The sequence below is a fragment of the Hetaerina americana genome, unplaced genomic scaffold (assembly GCF_022747635.1).
Source record: "Hetaerina americana unplaced genomic scaffold, ioHetAmer1.1.p SCAF_10, whole genome shotgun sequence".
In the NCBI taxonomy this organism is placed as follows: domain Eukaryota; kingdom Metazoa; phylum Arthropoda; class Insecta; order Odonata; family Calopterygidae; genus Hetaerina; species Hetaerina americana.
This window is the reverse complement of record NW_027286070.1, coordinates 47,763,687-47,784,131: the sequence shown is the minus strand read 5'-3', so window position 1 is coordinate 47,784,131 and position 20,445 is coordinate 47,763,687. Positions and strand designations below refer to the sequence as shown.

Here is a 20,445-nt window from a genome sequence, read left to right as displayed (position 1 = left end):
ATATCCCGTTAAATCCAGTAATATCCTGTTAAATCTAGTAATATGCCTCAACTAATTTACGTTTTTCTCTTGATTTTCCACCGTAGTTTTAATCGGGTTTAGTTAAAATGCAACATCATCCGGTCCTAACTGACATGAAGTGTCTGATGACGGCTATCACTAGTGTATTCCCTCAAATGATTTCGGCTTTTATAAATGATAATTCGCAGCTGTAATATTCGTTCTTTGTATGTCTTTCAACCTATGCCTTACAACATTTATAAGACACTAAATTCTCGTTTAAAACGATTCGTCAAGAAATAGGTAGATTTTCATTATATCCTGTTAAATTCCATAATCAAGACCTCCCGCGAATGTACCTATATAGTACTCGTACATGCTAAACCTTATGATTTCGATTGTTGGCTCTAATAGCCGAACATTCGTTGTCATTCAGTTGATTTGTTTCGGAATTTTAGTGCTCCGGTTAGGAGTAACAGCGGGTAGATTCATGTTTAGTAACCGCATGAATATATTTTTGCCCTTTTTTGCATTTGCACACAGCCAAAAGTGGCAGTAGATGGGTGAACAAGTTTTCAGACGAATATTATCATTCTGTATCGCTTCGAAAACGTTCCAAATCGAGCTCTTCCCCATCATATCCCCGATTCGAGCACCACCTGTCGGTGACAACCGAGGAAGAGGGAAGGCAAAGAGAAGCAGTGAGGCGTAAGGACATAAGGAAGACTGAGGAGAATGGGCACCCACCGAGAGAGAGAAGAAAATGGTAAAGGAGAATTCCTTTGATGGAGCTAAATGTAAGGAGGAACAACGGATGGAAGGAGTAAGTACTCTTTGAAGATAGACTACCCTTGTCAGAAAGGAAAAGAGGACTCGCCGGAGGAAATTATATGTCACATAGGCTTGGTTTTGCTGTTTTTACCGTATTAAAACCATTGACTGCCAGTGAGAAAAAGTGGCACGAAAAATTCATGCGTCCTTTTCCCCCCAGTAAAGGGATTTCCCTTCTCTCTTGCGTGGCTTACCGAGATTAGGATCCAATCTTTCTAGAAATGGTTTCAAGAGGATTTCTGAGTCATTCGCAGTTAATGCGAGGTCGCATTTTACGTAAACCTAATACTAAAAATTTGCAGAAATTACCTGCTCTTCTTGAAAGTTTCTTTATTAGATTAATTAACGCCAATTGAGTGAATAATGCTGAGTTGATGTGTCATTCAAGGAGAAAAGAAAAACTAGCCCGGATTAAAACTGCTGTTTTACATTTATTTACTTCTATTTATTCTAATAGCAACAAAGGACACTCATCATACATGTTTTATACCAAATATCATCCTGACATTTTAGTTTAATTCATAATATTACTTTGACATTCATTTTCAATAATGGTAAACCTTTTAAGTGAAAATAAATACATATTTTAAAAAGATGTGAATACAAATACAAATTGAGAAAGGAAGCTGGGTAATGCGAATCGATCGAGATTACTGCGGATGAGAATGGAGGAAGTGGATAGTAGTAAAATAATGAATATCCCATGAGTGTAGCATATATTTAGTTCAAGGTTTCCTCATAGTTACAAAGTTGAATATCTTATATTCGGGCACTGCTAGCTTCCGAAAAACTTCAGATACAAAGAAAATGAAAAGTCCTCGATCTGATGAAAATTATCCTGACGCAAGCAGATTTTAGCTAAGGACCGTCCTCTTTAACAGTAAAAATGCCTCCATTAATGCCTAAAGTGCCCTTTTACATTAATATTATGCCCGCATTTTTTCATGTTAGTTCACCCGGGATTTTCGCACCACATAAAAGCTTTAAAGGATTATAATAAGTGTGACTTCGAAGTAATAAACTTTGAAGTTTACCGTGGAGTTGATCGAGATGTACCACTTTCCGTGGCCCGGAACCGCTGGATGGGAACCTGTACCCTAAAACCCCATGTCTCAAGTACTCGCTACAAAAACATTACCGAAGTAGGTGAAGAGGTTCTTTCAGAGTCTTATATTAGAGAGGAAGAGGTTAGAGGCAGGTTGGCACCAAACGGAAAGTCTCTTATTTTTGCATGAAATAAATGTATGCGAATATTTTTTTGGTAAACAAACAGTCATAGCCGAAGAAATACACTAACAACAGTACATTACCTAATAGCAGCTCTTAGCATGAAGACAAACGTGTTAAATATGCTGAATCATATTCTATCTTCCCCTCATTCACTGCAACCGACCGGCACTTGAAAAAAACTCAGTTTTCCAAAAAATTGACTCAAGAAGTCTATGCATACAATTCACATATTTTAAATAATTTCTAAGTAAAGGGCCTTTAATGAAAAGAGGTTCGTGGGGAATATGAATTGGAGAAAGGAGAAATGCATGGTTTTTTTACTTCAGACAAATAGGCTGCCTGAGATTAAAACAAAATGCATATATTGATGTGGCTAAGGAGCTTTAACTTCAATGAAATTTTGTTGAAAATGCGGCTAGTAATTCATTAGTCAACACACTTTAATATAGCCGAGTACATTACAGCATTTTAAGTTTTTTTTAATTTATAATAGATGTTCCCGTCTTTAATGCTAATTTATATCTCATTTAGGTATACATCATTTATATCTTGGAATAATCTTTTGAATATATGTTCGCGTTGACCAGCTCTAACTTATTCCTCAAGGGATTCCAACTTGCATTAGCAAGGAGAGTCAGCGTACTATAGATATTCATTTCATTTACTATCCCAACTGTATGTCTCCTCTGTAAACTTAATTTGTACACTTCATTTGTAACGATAACCATTAACGTATTTTTAAATTGCACCATGCAAACAGCCGTATGAAGTAAGCATAAGAGGAAAAAGATTTAGAGCATGAAGGAAGGGGATGATGGGTAAAGGTATACAATGTAAATTGAAGGAGGGAGACGGGAGAAAGTAAAGCCGAGCAGGTAAATGGAATGGCATCAAGTCAGAGTTTTAAGAGCGTGAGGAGAGGCTTCCGCTGGTTTGCGTGGGTAGAAGTGAGACAGTGCGAAGGAATTTAAAAAAAAGTCCGAAAGGAAAAGGCAGAAGAGGAAGATATAAAAAGAATGAGGAGAAAAATCTTCACGCCCTGGTGTTTTTTAATATCTCTTACCTCTCTCCATCACCTCCTCGTCTTGGCTCCTAACATGTCCTCGGCACTTCCTTCAACTATATAACCGGCGGAATGGGAACGTCTCAGAAAGGTTAACGCATTGCATCGATGTTTCGAATTATTTTCTTCGATTATTATGCAGACTTGAGGAAGAAAGAAAACACCTGACTATAGGATACACTGATACTGTCCTTCATTTTCCAATGCTGAAAGCGCGATTTTGGAAATCAGAGATTGGCTAGAATGTAATGACGAATTACCAAGTGTCTTTAATGTGGTGAAAACTTTCAGAAGTCAAGCATTTTGAATTTTCCACCTTAAATTTATATTTGAATCCAGAAAAAAACCAATAGCTATTCGCCCTCTTGCCAATAACTGCTTATAAAATTACTAAGAGAAGATAAAACGAGGATAAAACTCAGTGTACGCCACTATGACTTTAATTTTCACGTTTAGCATTTTTTTAACATATATTTTATTTGAACCGAAATGAAATCAAACGAAGAAGTATTTGCTAGGGTAGGGAAGGAAAGAGGATTGATTATTGGCTGAGATCTGAAGGAGAGACGATAGGTGGATGCAAAGCTTTGCGAATGGCTTGGGAATGTTGCAGACTGTGATAGAGGGGAGAACTTTTGGTAAACGAGGAAGAGGTTGGAAAAGAATAATCATGTCGGACGCAATGAAGACAGGTGGAAAGAGTACGAAATTAAAGAAGGATCTATTTTAGTGTCGCGTGTCAGGTTATTTCGTTATCAGAATAAATAAACTTTTTTTGGTATTTTTCTATCCAAAACCTGCCTTAAACGGAAGATTAACTAATTGTAATATTTTATTTTACCGTATATTTACAAAACCTTCCTTAAGCTTGATACCCTAACAAATAGTAAATATGTAAACAATTATATCATCTTTCAGTTAAAATACGAGTAGTTTAATTTATAATTTTTGGAAACACATTATATCTAAACTATAAATATTTTATGAAGGAAATTTTAGAACCATTGTTTCAATAATTAACTTTTCCCTACATTCACAATTGATGTCGCATGGGGCCTTAAGCGTGAAAAAAATGTATTTTATTTTTACACTTTTATTATTAATGAATATTCTAATGTATAAGTAACCATAGTTTTCGGTACTTAAGAGTAAAATAGGATAAAAAAATTGTGTTTGAATTAAAACAGAGAAAAAATCTTGAAAATAATGTTAGTAAACTCATGTAATGACTATCGTGAATCACATGGTGTAACCGAAATATATCAATAATGTTGAGCAAAAAAACGTAATGAAGAAACTCTTAGTTTCAAGAATATTGCATGCTATTACTTATAGTGTATTCTCAACATATAAACTTAAAAGTACTCCATGATCAGCAATTATTTCGCCGGATAGTATATTTCCACGTATTTTCCTTTCTGTAAAGGAGATTATAACGGAATCTGGCGCGCTCATAAAGTAGTTCAGAAAGAAATTGCTATAAATTTAAGGCTGTACCATCAGTGTTGATACTAGATATTGATTGAAGTTTTACCCTTTTACGAGGTCGTAAATCAGTAGTGTAAAAAGTTAATAATGACTTCATTTTTACTCTACAAGTAGCGGAGATAAAATTAGTGTTTATGCTACGAATACGAGTTATGATTAATTGCAATCATATATATATATATATATATATATATATATATATATATATATATATATATATATATATATATAAGGGGCACTTACGTTGCCAAAAATTGAAAATTCGTTATGCAAATATTGATTCAAATAAGTAATGAAACATTTATACGATCACATTCGTTTTGGATATCATTTTTTAATAAATAAACGCATCAGAATAAAATCACTACAACAAACATTTGAAATCAAAATTCAGCTCATAAAACCGAGCGGCAACGCAATATATTTTCCCGGGTCATGATTCGTATCAGTGAACTTCATAGCCGAGCTCTCAAATATCGGTGATTCTTCATTTGCGACCAAACCTAGTAGAGAGGTACCGTAATGTAGGTACAGAATGTTTGATGTAAGCTATTTATTTAAACAAAATATTTAGAAACTATAATACTAATCGTCCGCTAAATCAGTAACATACCTTAGCAGAATACAAAAAAATTAGCAGAAGTATATGTGCGAATTCCAAAATCCCACCCTTTACCCACCCGTTTCCCACCGCTTACTCAGTGGACTTGGGTAGACAGCTTTAGAAATCAACATTCATAATGCCGGCTTTCATGCTGATAGCAGGTGGCATCTGTATCCGGGTACCTCTAGAAATGTTGACTCAGGTCCAAATCTTACCAGAGGGATTCTGGTATAACCGATAGAAGTATGACTCCTGAGGAGCAACGGTAAATAACTGACACTCTCGCACCATCGTAAGCCCTCTCCTCCAAATCCATGTGCTCACCCTTTCACTACCCTTCCCAGCTCGTTGATTTTTTCGCTCTAGCTAGTCTTTTGTCACCCTTTCGCTTTCATCCCCTTCTCCCATGTCGACCCGCCCTCCCTTCTCCACGCTCCTCCCCCTCCTTCAATCCACAATCCTTCCTCGAGTTTTCAATTATTTTTTCCCACTGTGAATAACTCATCCCATAACTGTTTTCCTCGCCCATCCATGCTGGCCTTTTAAACTCTCACAACTTCATTCCCTCTTCCTTTTCGTCCCTCTACATCATTATATTCCTTTCTCATTTTCGAATTCACATCAGTGTCCTTTCCCTCTCTTTCGTTATCCTGACATCTGCTCTTGTCTTCGCGAAGCGAGTTGGAGAATCATTTCCTTTCCCCGGCCGCTAATTCAATTTACTCGCCTTTGCACCTTACGGGGTTTCCACGCTGTCGCCCGTACTGTTTTATAAAAGTTATAAACCCGTTTTCTTAATCTGATTTTATTTCCTATTCAACCTCTTTTTCAATAGTTAGACTTGACTCGAAACTTTTTGCCATTTCCTATGGAACCGGTCTCATTTCACAAAAATGCCTATATTTTTCAAATTGCTTTACATTATCAAAATCCAATTCGGGCGGATAAAGAGGAATATCATTTCTCAAAATGGATACACAGGTTTTTCAGCACATATATTTTCTAAATGATTTTTTTAAATGCTTTTCCTTTCTAATCATTCTTATGCTCACGCGGCAAAACTTTATATTCGTTCTTATTATATTCAAAACATTCATCTTACATTCTGACATAAAGGGGATAGTAAAACAACAGCAAACTAACGGTAACTCTTTAGTTAAAAAATGTCATAGACATAAAAAAGTTAACTTACATCAAACTACAAGACACTTTGAAAAAAAACATCTCTTTGGGTTATTTTAATTAGCTTAAAAGCTATTAAAAGGCGAAATAGACATAGCAAAGATTTATTATATAGAAGACAAAGTACAACCACCTCTGGTCTAATTGATTGGCTTTGAGCGGCAACAAAATGTGGATAATTTGAAATTTCGGGGAATATGTTAAGAAATAATGCTAGAGTAGTAAGACCCGTATACTTTTTAGAGTGCATATACTCGGTCAATTATATTTACTTTTAAATATAATTCTTGATGCGTAACGCTTTAAATCTTTTTATTTAAAAATAATATTTATTTCACTCTAAAAATATTTTGGAAAATTTTTATCCACGCAAAGGAGAAATTCTTCGAGCAACAGTTTGATAAATATTTGGAAAAATAAATGCAGATTTTGATGAAGGTAAAGAGCGAGTCTGAAATCAAGTGAGAAACATTTCAAGTAGTGGCTTCTTTTTCCAACAAGGGACAAGGTTATTTAAAGCAATTTGAAGAGAAATATACAATTTTAAGCACTTGTCTCTTAATTTAGTGTGCCCCATTTAATACATTATGTACTGATTTGCTTTATATTATGCAATAATTTTTTATCAACCACTCTTTAAATAGAAATGTGATCAACCTATACAAGTTTGACGTGCAATATCTCAAATAAACTCTGAGAGTAGTTACGAGGGCAGGAAATTTTATGTTAGTTAAAAACCACTGTAATCAATCTAGGCGTTGGTTTGATATTTGAGAGACTCACCTCGTACTAAGTACTAAGGCGTGTGAAATTTACACGTCAGGGTCAGATGGACCAGTTTTTTTACTTGCGGCAGCTGTGATCTTCCAGGAATGTCTCTATAGCGAAAGATCAGACACCTTGGATAAAGATAGGGGCATCCAAAGACTCCGCGAATCTAACCGAAGTCCTACGGTAGTAGACCAACGCTCTTCTCATTAAGGCATCTACACTAGGAATTACATCTACCCACGATATTTTTATTATTAGTTGGACTTATATCAAGGGTCAATTATTACTACTATGGCGATGCGGACGATATTTTTGATACATGGCTGATAGCGATTACTGCGATATCTATGTATAAGCGTGTGAATAATACGATAGCGAATAGAGTTAATTGGGTTATATGATCAGCTTGGTTAAAGTCGATAAACATTATGAATACGCATGCTGAATAAACACGCTGAACCTTGTTGTATTCCATTTGAGAATTAAAAATTGAAAATGCGAGCTACCAGCATATCATATATAGAAGTAGAATCCTATTTCAATGTGAGTGTATTGAAAAAACTACCTCAAATAAAGATATTTCGGTCGACGTAGCAGCCTTCTACGGGAAGGTGGGATGTACTCTAACAATAAAGATCGCGGAGAAAACAAGGATAGTGGTAAAGTATTTAGAGAAATATATACAAACGTTGGACATTTTTTTATGTACTCTATAGTTGATGCCATTTGATGGAGCAACCTCGTTATTTCTTTCTTATCGACGGTCGATATTATCAAGTGAATATCATACAGACACAACTACTAAAATGATAAAGAAATCGTGATGAAACGTGGAGTGGTATGTATTACTAGGTTTTACAAAGATATTGCATTTACAATTTGATTCTCTCCTCATAATTTCAATATGCCGTTTGGTAATTAATTTCGACTCGCCAGCAGAATTTTTCCTAAAATGACGCTCATAGGGCGCGCCACTTAGGTTTATCATTCATGTGTGTCGGTCTCATTTTGAAAACACTTGGACCTTATTCACGCTTCACAAGTCATTGGCTGGTGCGAACTCTTTGGGATTTAAAAGAGTAATTTCGTTCTAAATTAGCAACTGTGCTGATGCAATCGACATTGATTACCATTTTTGTAATAATCCCTTGAGTTTCACACTAACTGGTCTCGAAAGGATTTCCTGAATTTTTTATGTTGTAACAACGGCTTCGTGGCCTCGGTTGTCACGCTTTGCAAACTTTGTCATACTTAATTGATTTGAAATGGGATTTACTTCTGAGAATGAGCTGGCATTTCACCTTGAACTAACTCATGCTGGGGACACGGACATCACTCGTCTGTCTGGGCAATTCTACGCTCGCGTTCCATTTTGAAGGTTTATGGCTGAATTTTCAAATTTGTGCCTGTATTAATTTTATTATTTCACGCGACGACACATATGCATGAGAGGGATATTTTTAAAAATCATAGAATAAGGAATATATCGATATTTTGCAATGGTTGGTGGCCAAAGTGATTAGGTGGGGCAAAGATTAGCATTAGGGTTGAATACGTTGGGGCGTCATTGAATTACTAACCGTGTTAAAAATAAGAGCTAGAGTTTTTCAAAAAAAGGGTGATCATAATTTTTTACGACCAAAATTTATTTTCAAAGTATTAAGTTCATTTGATGTTGTTATATTTTCTGTAAATTGCTTATTTGATACAATATACGTTGATTTGCCACATGTATTACTCCAGTGGCATCCGTTGCAAATTGAAACATACTAAGTTCGCTTAGGTAAGGTGACAACGGAAATAAAACACTTCACTGACTTGGTTATTGCTTTCGCATTAACAAATTTTCAACTGAGGCCCATAAAATTCAGTGCAAGGTCATTAAAAATACTGCACTTCCACAAAGCGCAGCAGGATGATGGTTTTTAATACTAAAAGAGGGGATTCAGTGAGCTCCAGTCACTGCTATTCCGATCGCTATACAGGGTCGCACCCAAAAGTGGTAGGACTGATTTTCTCTGGCACGAAAGGAGCGGTGGAGGGGGGTCTGCCTGGCAGGGTAAGGTGGAAGGGGCTCTTAGCAACAGACCGACACAACCTCAGTCGCCTGCGGGCTGTCGTTGAGTTAGGACACCGTTTTTAGTGAAGCAAGTTTTTTGTCCGCGTCGAAAAACAAAATGAATCTGAATTTAGAGAAACGCTATTCCGTGAAGTTTTGTGCGAAACTCGGGAAGACGGCCACTGAGACCCTCGATATGATCAAGCAGGCTTATGGGGGCACTGCCTAAAGCCGTTCCACAGTATTTGAGTGGCACAAGTTGTTCAAACAGGGTAGGGAGTTCGTTGAAGACAACCATCGCTCCGGACGGCCGTCGACGGTAAGAACCGACACGAATGTGGACTGAGTGAGGACACTGCTGAACACAGACCGACGCTTAACCAGTGGAGAAATTGGAGACCAGTTGGGTCTACCTGCATCCAACGTCCAACGCATTATTCCACAGGATTTGACCATGCGCAAGGTATGCGCTAAGATGGTCCCGAAAATTCTGCCATGGCGCACTCGTCGTCAGACAGCTCCTGGCCAAATACGGCGTTGCCACGTTGCCGCACCCGCCCTATTCTCCCGATCTGGCACCACCGGACTTCTTCTTCATCCCCCTGATGAAAAGACAGCTCAAGGGACGACGTTTTGACTCGATAAAGGCCGTTCAAGAGGCTTTGACGAGGGTCATCAACGGCATCCCCAAAAAAATTTCCAGTGAGCGTACGGGGAATGGGAGCAACGTTATACTAAGTGTGTAGCAGCTCAAGGAGCATACTTTGAAGATTATTAAGTCGATGTGAGTATATCGTCAATAAAATTCTTGTAAAAAAATCAGTCCTACCAATTTTGGGTGCTACCCTGGTTATATAAACATTCAAACATGAAAACCCGTCACATCGCAACAAATATTCATATAATAGGAAGGATTTCCTTCTCTTCTCTTCCTTCAGAAAGGTAGCTTGTATCACCGAAAATTCGAAAACACCTGCGTTCTTGCTCTCTTATGTGTTTCTATGTTTTTGTTTGCTAGTGCTAACTTCATGCATATATATAATACAAATATAAATAAATAATATATATATATATATATATATATATATATATATATATATATATCAACCCGAAGGTCGGTTCGTTACGTGACGGTAGAGTTCACCCTGTACCAAGCACAACAGCGTGTGAAATTCACACATCAGGGCAGGGGGCCAATTCCTTTCCCTGTGCCGGTTATGGTTTCCCAGGAAGATCCTCTATCCGAAAAATCACATAGCTTGGATGGAACTGCAGGTTCCCCGAGTGCCTTGCCCGGGAATCGAACCCGGGTCCCCGTAGCCCAACGCTCTAATATATATATTTATATAATATGTATGCATACAAGAGCATTGAACACAATCATATATTAGTGGAATTATTACTTTCACCTTAAAAAAAACTCGGTTACTTTGGCATTTTATGAAAATAAAACCTATTCGCATGCCTTAAAACGTATAAGATGAATAAGAAATTATGAATTCATACTCAGAAACTCTTCATTGGCGATTAGAACGAATAATCACGTCATCACATCGGGTCCCGTATATACCACAGAGTTATTCTAAAGGTAAATAAGTTGAGTTAGATAATCTTTTCCTTCATGTGTAAAATACTGACATTTTTAATTCATATTATTAGAGTATTCTTCCATTTTCTACTCAATCCATCTTCCGTGGCATTCACGGAGAGACACACGAGTGAAAGAGAGGGCGTCCATATTGTTACTCCTTGAATTTTTATCTTGATTGTTTTTGTTTCAATTGTTTTCATCTTTTATTCGTAATTATTCACATGCTACTGCCAGAACACAGAAATATCAATGCTATTAGCAGAAAAGGATATTTGGAGCGTGTCATTATTGTAACGAAACATTCGTGGCTCAACGAGCACAGCCTAAATTTTTCCAAGAATTCATCCAGAACAATTGATATAAAATATTTAAGAGGTAACAAATGAAAACCGACATTCGTTGAATCTCCACCTCTTTTGGAATTGCACAGCTGAATTTACTGAGAGAAAAATTTATTCCAAATCGTAAGCAACCTACCCAAAGAAGGCGTTCCGGTCGCATTGATTACAAGATGAATCGAAACAACAGTACGTATTCAAATATTAAGAAACTCTGAGAATCTAGGATATCTCTCTTCTGTTAATTTAGGTTTCACTTCCGTGCCAATGTTTTGGTCTCATGTTTTGAATTTATTCATGAGCTTTTATGAAAGCAAGAACATTTTTTTTTAGGGGACACCTTTCTTATTTTTATTTCATTTCTTCCGAAATTGTTTAATTTTTTCTCTGTAAAAGATAAAAGATTCTAAAATTTTCTAGAGCATGATTTCGAAAAAGCGTTCATGCTGACATGACTTTGGATAAAATGAGCACATTTTTTGTAAATTGCCAATCGAAAATTGACCATAATTATACCTACAAATATGAGTAACAAAATATTAGAATGCTGTTTCTATTGGTAGTTATTTGTCATTGAATGTTGACTTACTTGTCATTCATTGCACATTATGAAAAAAAATTTTTGCAAATATGACAATTCATAATGGCCGTATTATCAATATTGACCAACTCTCTGGATTTAATCAATTGGAACATGTTAATTCCTGCCGGATTTGCTAATTTCTTACTTAATTTAAACTTATAAGTAGCGAAATGATATGTCCACAATTTTATCAATGAATGCTGGATTGATAATTTGATAAAACCGCATCGGTAACTAATGTTTTCAATGAATCAATTCTCCAACTAAGGATTGTAATAGAAAATTTTAATACAGAAATCGGTTCCAATTCCAATAACAAATTCGGTTTCCAACCATTGGTTGGAATCCGAATTCCTTATGATAAAATTACCTCGGGAATAAATCTCACAGATCTCATCCAAATAACCCACTTTGTGCTAGGGCCGCCATTCTCTTTGAATCACTCATATATTTAGTATTAATAGTCCTTTTTAAATTAGAACAAGGATGAATAGCCTAAAATTATTTTTTTCAAAACTGACGCAAGACATGTTCATGTCTCCTTCTTCTGCGATTATGCAAAATTCATTATAATTAGCCTGTCAAAATAATGATAAATATCGTAATGAGCTCGCAAATAATAGCATGATAATTTTGAATGAATATGGTATAATATGCCTGATGAACTTAAAAACTCCCCTCTATATTCCTGTGTTACGTGATCAACATGGTTAAATGGTGAATAGCGAGATAGATAAAATACGCGAGAAGCCTGGCTGGGAAACGGTGCTTGTTGATACCATCTCCTTATCAACGTCATATCTCCGGATTCAAGGGCGAGGGACGGGAATGTGCACGCTAGGAAACCACTGGCAACGTTCATGAACGCCACTTGGCGGGTGAAAAGGCAACATGAACGTGGCATAGAAATTGAATGCTCCACGTGGAGGATGCCTCCACGAAGGAAGCCAACGCGCAAAAGACCGGTCAAGGTCACAACATCACAGTGAGGCTGTTCGCCATGCATTCCGCTCATACTATCCAATTTATGACCTACTTTCCACAAAAAATAATATATAACTAAAAATAAATAAAAATGGTGAATTGAAATTCAGCTTTAAAGCCCTACCTAGGGGAACTTTAGCCGCAAGCCGGCTCACACAAATACGTCATTTAAATGATCTGATCATAATAATTGTTGACTCTGGATTAAAAGAAGATGTGTGTGTATAAATAAATATTTTTTTTAATGTGTATGCACACACACACAAATACATACATACATATATATATATATATATATATATATATATATATATATATATATATATATATATATATGTATGTATACACACACACATACATACATATGTATACACACACACACATACATATGTATATATATATTCACATACACACACATTATATACCCTCGATTGTTTGGCCAGGAGATGGGGTTAGGTAGCTGTTTCAACCACCACAGGAGAAATGGGTGGCATTATAGGAAAGGATCGTTGGTGAAGCAATCATGGACCGTCATAAAGAATAGGAACAGTACATTTTGAGGCATTTAGAGGTTTGACTGGAAGGAGACGAGCCACATTGGCCAAAACGAAAACCCGCCATATGGCTAACATATACTCATTCACGTGGAAATAGATATAAGGAAAAGGAATAGGAACAATGTTGCTCATCTCCTTCTCCTGGCTTTACGTGTCTTGAAATGCACTGCTATTATAATTTATGACGATTGCCTCACCAACTATCTTTTACTCCTATGCCGTCCATTTCTTCTTTGGTGGGTGAAACCGTTCCTTAACGCCAACTACTGGCCATATAATTGGGGCACTTGATTGCATAAACTCCCAGCAGATTTCCGTATATATTATATTTCCTCAATATATCAAGTGGTTATAGCAAATGGTTAGGCCCGGCAAGTGGAAAGATCCGTGGTTGAAGTCCCGGTCAAGAAAATATTTTTGCTCATGTGATCTACTCGATTCCGCATTCCCCCCCTCTCTTGTGTTAATCTTTTATTTGTGTGTCAATTCCCTTTTCCATATATATATATATATATATATATATATATATATATATATATATATATATATATATATATATATATATATATATATATATATATATAATATATGTATATAAATGTATATGTGCGTGCATGTATGTGTGTGCACACAGACACAAACTTAGGCTGTGTGCGTATGTACCTGTATACACATATAGCATATGTGCTGCCAAGCATTTCCTAAATTAAAAATTCCCATAACTTTAAAGAAAAACCAAAAGAAAGAAAAAATGTTCAATGCTCATATCGAACCGCCACTTTCAAACTACAGTGAATTAAAACGATGCAGTTCTCGAGGGAAATAATTGATGTAAGTATTCTTACCTTGGTATCGTTGGTGAGTAGCTCCAATTCGAAGCCCGGGATGAGCGGTCCCCTCGCTGGGCTCCCCTCGTTGATGTGTCGGATGGCCAGCCTGGCCGCTGCCTCCTCACTTTTACCCTCCAGCCTCTCCCCGTGCTTGCTCGTCATTTCGAAGAGACCCAAGATGGCGATCCTTCTCCGCGTGGAATTGGTCGCGTTTCCAGGCTCTCCCACCATTAACCCACCGGCATCCCTAACCACGGCCCCCTCTGATGGCGGCTCGATAACCGACACCCTGACTACGCCCTTTGACCTTTCACCCTTTGCAGCCAGATCGTGGCTGTCCCTCTCCGCCCTGTGCTCCAGCCACCTCTCCTCCTCCGGTTCTAGAATCTTTCCTCCCGGCTCAGGACCCGATCCTGTGGCGTCCTGCTCCGCCGACTCTGACTGCGTAAGATAGGCGACGGTTCCCGAAACGCCTTCCGTCGTCTCCACGGCGGGACCGGAAATTGTCCAGTCGGTCCCTCGTCTCCGCTGGTCAGGATACTCAGTCGCCGGAACCTGAATAGCTGAGTCAGAGGCATCCCTCTCTGTCGTTTGTAATACGACCCTCGAACCTTGACCCTCGTCCGGGGGAGATTTGTAGACCCGCATCCGGGAGAAGTATCCACCGGACGGAGTCCAGTCCACCGAGGGAGAACTATCGTTTCCCCCGGGATCGAGAAGTATCCCGCCGGGGGAATCCGTGGCGTCAGTCACCTTCCACTCGCCATCCCCCCTCAATGTGTGATTTAAGGCTGCTGAGAGGTCAAGATCGGCATCGCCCCTTGACTCGAAAACCAGTCGAAACGATTGATTTGATTCGTCGAATTGCTCCTCCACCGTTTGGTTCGCCATCTGGTAGTCGTTCGAGTAGTCCTCCCGAATGGATGCGTCGAAATCATCAACGGTTTCGTTGACGGAGTTGAAGAGGGAGATGGGGCCCAAATCTGTTAAGATAGGCTGGATAGTGAGGTTGGATGTGACGGCGAAGTGCTCCTGATTACCAATCGTTTCGTTCGCGGTTGCGTTCGACTGAAGGAGGGTAGGACGGGTGTCGACTGTATCGACAGCGTCGGCCCCGGGCGCCTCCGGTGTGTAGGTGGAACGAGCAAGAGGAACCCTGGCGTCGACGGAGGGAAAGAACCCGATGGATGACACGGAGAGGAGGGAGATGAGCAGTAAGACGCGGATGAACCGACAGGCAAGCACGTAGGGAACCGCGGAGTGAACCCCGTGGGGCGAGATAAGAGGGGTTCGATCGTCGGCAAGGGCGCGCCACCATGGGGAGTGGAGTGAGTCAAGGAGGGCAGTCGCGGCGGAAGACGAAGAGAGGTGAGTGGGATGGACGACGGAGTAGGGGGTCGGCGGGGGAAGACAAAGGTCACGGGGGGATCGTCCTTGGCCCCGGGAGCTGCTCATCTGGAAGGATTGGACTGGCCGTGTGACTGCCGGCGGAAGACTGAGGCGAAGAGATTGTGCTCCCTCCTCCGAGAGAAATTCTGAAGGCTCCATCTCCTGGAGACTCCCCACCTCCCACTATCGCCCTTTCACACTTTCTGCTCTCACTTTTTACCTCTCCTCCTCGCGATTCTCTTATCTCCCCCTACTTTATGTTTATCACTCGCCAGCTCGGTTTTCAAAGCCGAATCAGTGAGCTCCTCAGCGTTTCTTCATTTCCCCGCTCAAGACAACGCGTTCTCGTTGTTGCAGTGGCCATTGGCAATCTGGAAAATGGAAAGAAAAAAGCAGCATCAAGGGACCAGTGGACGGTAATGCGTGTGCTGGGAGGTGGGACTTACGAAAATTACAACCACCGTAAACATGACCGACTTGATCGAAGGCAAGCATAAAAAATGGTCCCACCATAAAACAGATGTCAGCATATTCTCATTGGGGAGGCACATAGACCCCTTCTAGATATTTACGAGAAAACTAATTCCACGTCAAAGGCCAGAAATTCGGGCCACAATCTGCAAACAGAAGAGGCAGCAGATCGCCAAACCAGGGACCAATTTACCACAATAATTGTAATTTTCCCCGGAGCGGATTTTTCAGGAGTCAAATGAAATGTCAGTTAACACCAACGACCGATGAGCCTTGCACAAAGGAAGAAAGAAGCACGAATTCACACCAAGGAGCACATCGAATACTTCGAAGTAGTTCACGAGGAAGTAAATCCACGCCTTACGCACCACTTCAAGAAAATCAAACGGATTTTATAAACATATCAAGCCGAGGAACACTTGGTCCTTTGGTGCAGAAAGTATAGAAAAACTAGAAATGGAAAATGCTACTGCAAAGCCTGCTTATGGCTTTCAGGAGGGAGGAAGTGGGATGATATTGAATTCGTGTAAAAAAACTCGACAGGTGCCCTCATTTTAGATAAGATAATTTAATTAATTGTAAAATGAGATAATGAAACTTTATATGTTAGCGGAGAGAGAATATGGGGAAGGCAAGTGTAAAGAGGGAATAGAAAACGAAAAATGTTGTAACTATTGCGTAGCTGACAAACTGGAAGGGCTTGGTTTCTGCAACGTAGAAGGCTCTGTTGATAGCCGTTGACTTGTGGGTGCATGGGAGGTTTCAGGATTGAATTTCTGGTAGACCATTCTTAGGAAAGTTTGACGGAAGGGGGGGGGGGGGTGTAATAGAAAAGACTGAAGTCAGTATGAATTAAAATGTAATAGGTTATAATGAAACTTCTGAAAGGTTATAATGAAAATTCTTACTATAAATAATCGAGATAAAAACTAAATGTTTATTTGTTATTCTTAAGACTTCTCTACATTGTCACCATCCAGAGATGCATATCATATTTCCCAGCATTACTTAGCATTCTGAAGGCCGTCATTGTAAAATGCAGCGGATAACGTAGAATAGAATTGTTACAGCTCTTGAATAACGCCATTTTTGTTGCCTAATCTTCGACCTCTTTAAGTTTAATCAGGTTCTGGGAACATGAAAAAGTTGCTTGAGGCGAGTTCGGGAGGATAGGGTGGGGCTGGCAGATTTCAAAGCCAGATCGCATTGATTGCCGGCGGTTGTTTCTGAAAAGCAGTTTTGAGACCTAGCGTGCTGACAGCTTTGACACATTCAGTTCTTCATGAATAATTTTTCCCACACATTGCCGTAGCCAGGATCCGTTTGATTTATGATTATTTACATGATTACTCCTCAGCCTAATAAGATTAAGTCCTCCTTTTCCTCCACTACGGTAGTATCGTCCGTGAGTGATGGTCTTCCAATTCTTGGACATGTCAGGGACATGAGGCTAATTTGGAATTTTTTTCCGCCTGAAAAATGTGTCATATGACGGGCTATCATTTTCATAACTAGCCATCGTTTCATTGTGAATTTGCTGGGCAGTTAAACTTTTCTAATGAAGAAAATTTATCCCACTGCAATCCTCTTTCGTCTTAATGCTGCAAATTACTTCAATCTATGGCTTTCCGAAGCAAAACAAATGAAAATGCAGAATTTTTAAAGTGTAAAATTTATTAGTTGTGACCGGGATCCTCTCGGTCAAGGAGAATAATTTTTCTTTGAAAATTCTGCATTTTAATGTATATTAGCGCATGACTCTGTTAAAAGTTACTGTCGCGGTATCTCCTGCTGTTCTTTGAAAACAAATCAAAATTACTGGCAGTAATCATACAATATGTATGATTAGTATGTATGTACTTAGTATGTAGTGCTATGTAATAGTATGTATAAAAATAGTTATTAATTCATATTCAGAATACATCTTATTCAGATATCTCTCTAGTATGCATACGCATGAGAATCAATTAATATTCAGAATACATTTTATCCAGATTTATCTGTTATTTCTTAGGAACAATTACTTAAAAGCGGCACCCCCACGTAAAATTGCATGCACACACAGACCCTTGTTTACATACACAAATTCGTTTACGCATCATGTAAAAATTGGAGTGTTTTACTCGTTAAATTTTGGTCTTTAAATAAATAAAGACGGGTTCTTGGTTTAGATTTAGTAATGATTGCATATCGCGCGAGGGATGAACGAGTGCTTGAATTTTTCGCTGATGTTGTCCATTTCTCTAATTTTATCTCGGCGATCGAATCTACCAATATAATTGGGTGTCATAGAACTTCTCTCTGTTTCGTAAGAAAGCTGAGGTGCCCTATGTAAAATATGTATTGGTGAGTAAAGTATGGAGGTGGGCCTTAAAGCACTGTTTTAAAGACGCCATTTTATTAAATAATGTACACATAAGCTCTCAAAGGAATTGTTCTGTTGGTTTAAATAGTTTGAGGTGTTTTATGTGGCGTAGTGTCCTTTGTAAATTAGGTCATGTACCAGGCTGGTTTTTTGAGATGTTTGTCTTCGTAAAGTACTGTGTTCTGTTCAATGCAATAGGATTGAGACGAAACACACTTTCTGGTATATTACAACTTATTCTACCTCGAGTATTTTGTCTACCATATGACATAGTAGCTATTTTAAATACGTTTATAATAATATTAATAAATTGAGTTGTAACAATTGGAATTTTGGCTCAACGTGCAACTTTCTACCATTAAGACAGTTTAATCACGTAGGAAGCATGAGGAAAAATATATTTTGGTCCATAATTGTTCATCCTCCACTTTCGCGCAACTACGTTTGTATCAACACCTCTCAGATGACTGCCTCGACCACGCCACTTCCGACCCCGGATATTTGAAAGAAAAACAAAAGGTAGGAGTTGGAATAAATGCGTCTCCCGTTTCATGAGTTGGCAGCTGGATGAGAAAAAAGATATAACCATTCCGTATCAAATTTTAAAGTTAATCAAACTGCAGAACATCTCTGGAAATTGCGACGAATGCTTTTGGCATTCAATTACCTCTTGCAAATGGAGTGAGTGGGACGTTCCCTAGAGAAGTAAATGGAACCAAGAAGAGGGTTTGAGGATAATAAGATTAGAAATAAAATAAGATGAAACCACATCACGATTCGGGATGATTCATAAGAGTGTTGGGGTAATATTGAAGGGTAAATATTGGTCTACAATCAGGAGGCAAATGTACTGAATGATACGGCTCAATAAATATACAAAAATGCCTATAATATGTTGGCATGAAAGTAATAAAAAATAAAATTAATATTGGAAGTCCGCAATTTAAAATGTGTACTTGCGGATAAAAGTAGCAAAAGCCGGTAAAAATTTAACTTGATGTGCTCGGTCAGTTCAGCCAACGACACTAATATTCTCTAAACTTCATTATCGAGTGAACATTTCATTTACTGGTGATGATTTCAAGCGAGTCCCCTTGATGTAATACTTAAAATTCATCGTATCTTCTAGTAAATGACACGCAAAAATTAGCAATCGGGGTAAGAACCATTTAGTGAGTTTTTTTATGAACGGGGATATTTTTTTGCTCCCGCCATTGATTTGTTCACATTGTAATCGTGATAAACGCAGGCGGCCACTTTATTACTACTCGTATAACTTATGGAAACTGTTTCTATTCATCGGAATAACGATTTTCCCATTATAGTTTAATCCTAAAAAATTACCAATCCCCCAATAATTATTTCCTTTTCCTTGTTATTCAACTCAAATTTAACCAACAATATTCAAATATAATTCACCTGAGATTAAATTCATAATCAAAATTTATGTCTGGTTGGTATGTGGCATCAATTAGTTTCAACTAAGAATGGATAATTAATTTTAGAATTCTAATAGCAAGCAGTAATAAAATAAATGAGTTTACACAAATTGATATAATAATTTATGTTTAACTTTTTAGATAGTCATTCTGTGAATAAAAGTAGTCAACAAATTCCCATAATATAGGAAAAAGTTGTGAAGGAATAAACTGGAAATATAAATTTTGTATTCCTTATCATACAATACAGTTATCATATCTGTGAATTTTTGGGATTGGAATAGTTGAATCACTAATTCCGATGCCTAACAATGAAGTCCATGTGTTTAAAAACGGCATTCAAATACTACTTTGACAAAGGAATTGAAAAATTAAATATTTTTTGTACCTGTTGATTTGGCTAGGTCCATAGCTTCTAAATACTTTGAACAATAGCAAAATAAAATATTAGGGGTAATTAGTTGGAATCAGGCAAACTCTCACGAGTGCTTTACTTAGTTTTATGCACTAGGTTAATACATTTTCCTTGTGAGTAATTTTCTCGATAAAATTTTTTCCTCCACTACGTTTTATAGTCACCATTCCACACTTCATCTTCACTTACATAAGGTCAAGAAGTAAAAATAAATCTAATGTAACTTTGGGATGCAAACATGCACTCTTCAATAAT

The 20,445-nt window shown here is 38.0% G+C and overlaps 1 protein-coding gene across 1 annotated transcript in view; it reads right to left on the bottom strand.

The window, feature by feature from the left end:
- GABA-B-R3 (gamma-aminobutyric acid type B receptor subunit 3) overlaps positions 1 to 20,445 on the bottom strand; it is a 653,270-nt gene that overhangs the window by 351,641 nt on the left and 281,184 nt on the right. Inside the window, exon 4 of the mRNA XM_071598960.1 lies at positions 14,127 to 15,871. Within this exon, the coding sequence (XP_071455061.1) occupies positions 14,127 to 15,659 (1,533 nt within the window). The 5' untranslated portion in view covers positions 15,660 to 15,871. The remainder of the gene's footprint in view (positions 1 to 14,126; positions 15,872 to 20,445) is intronic.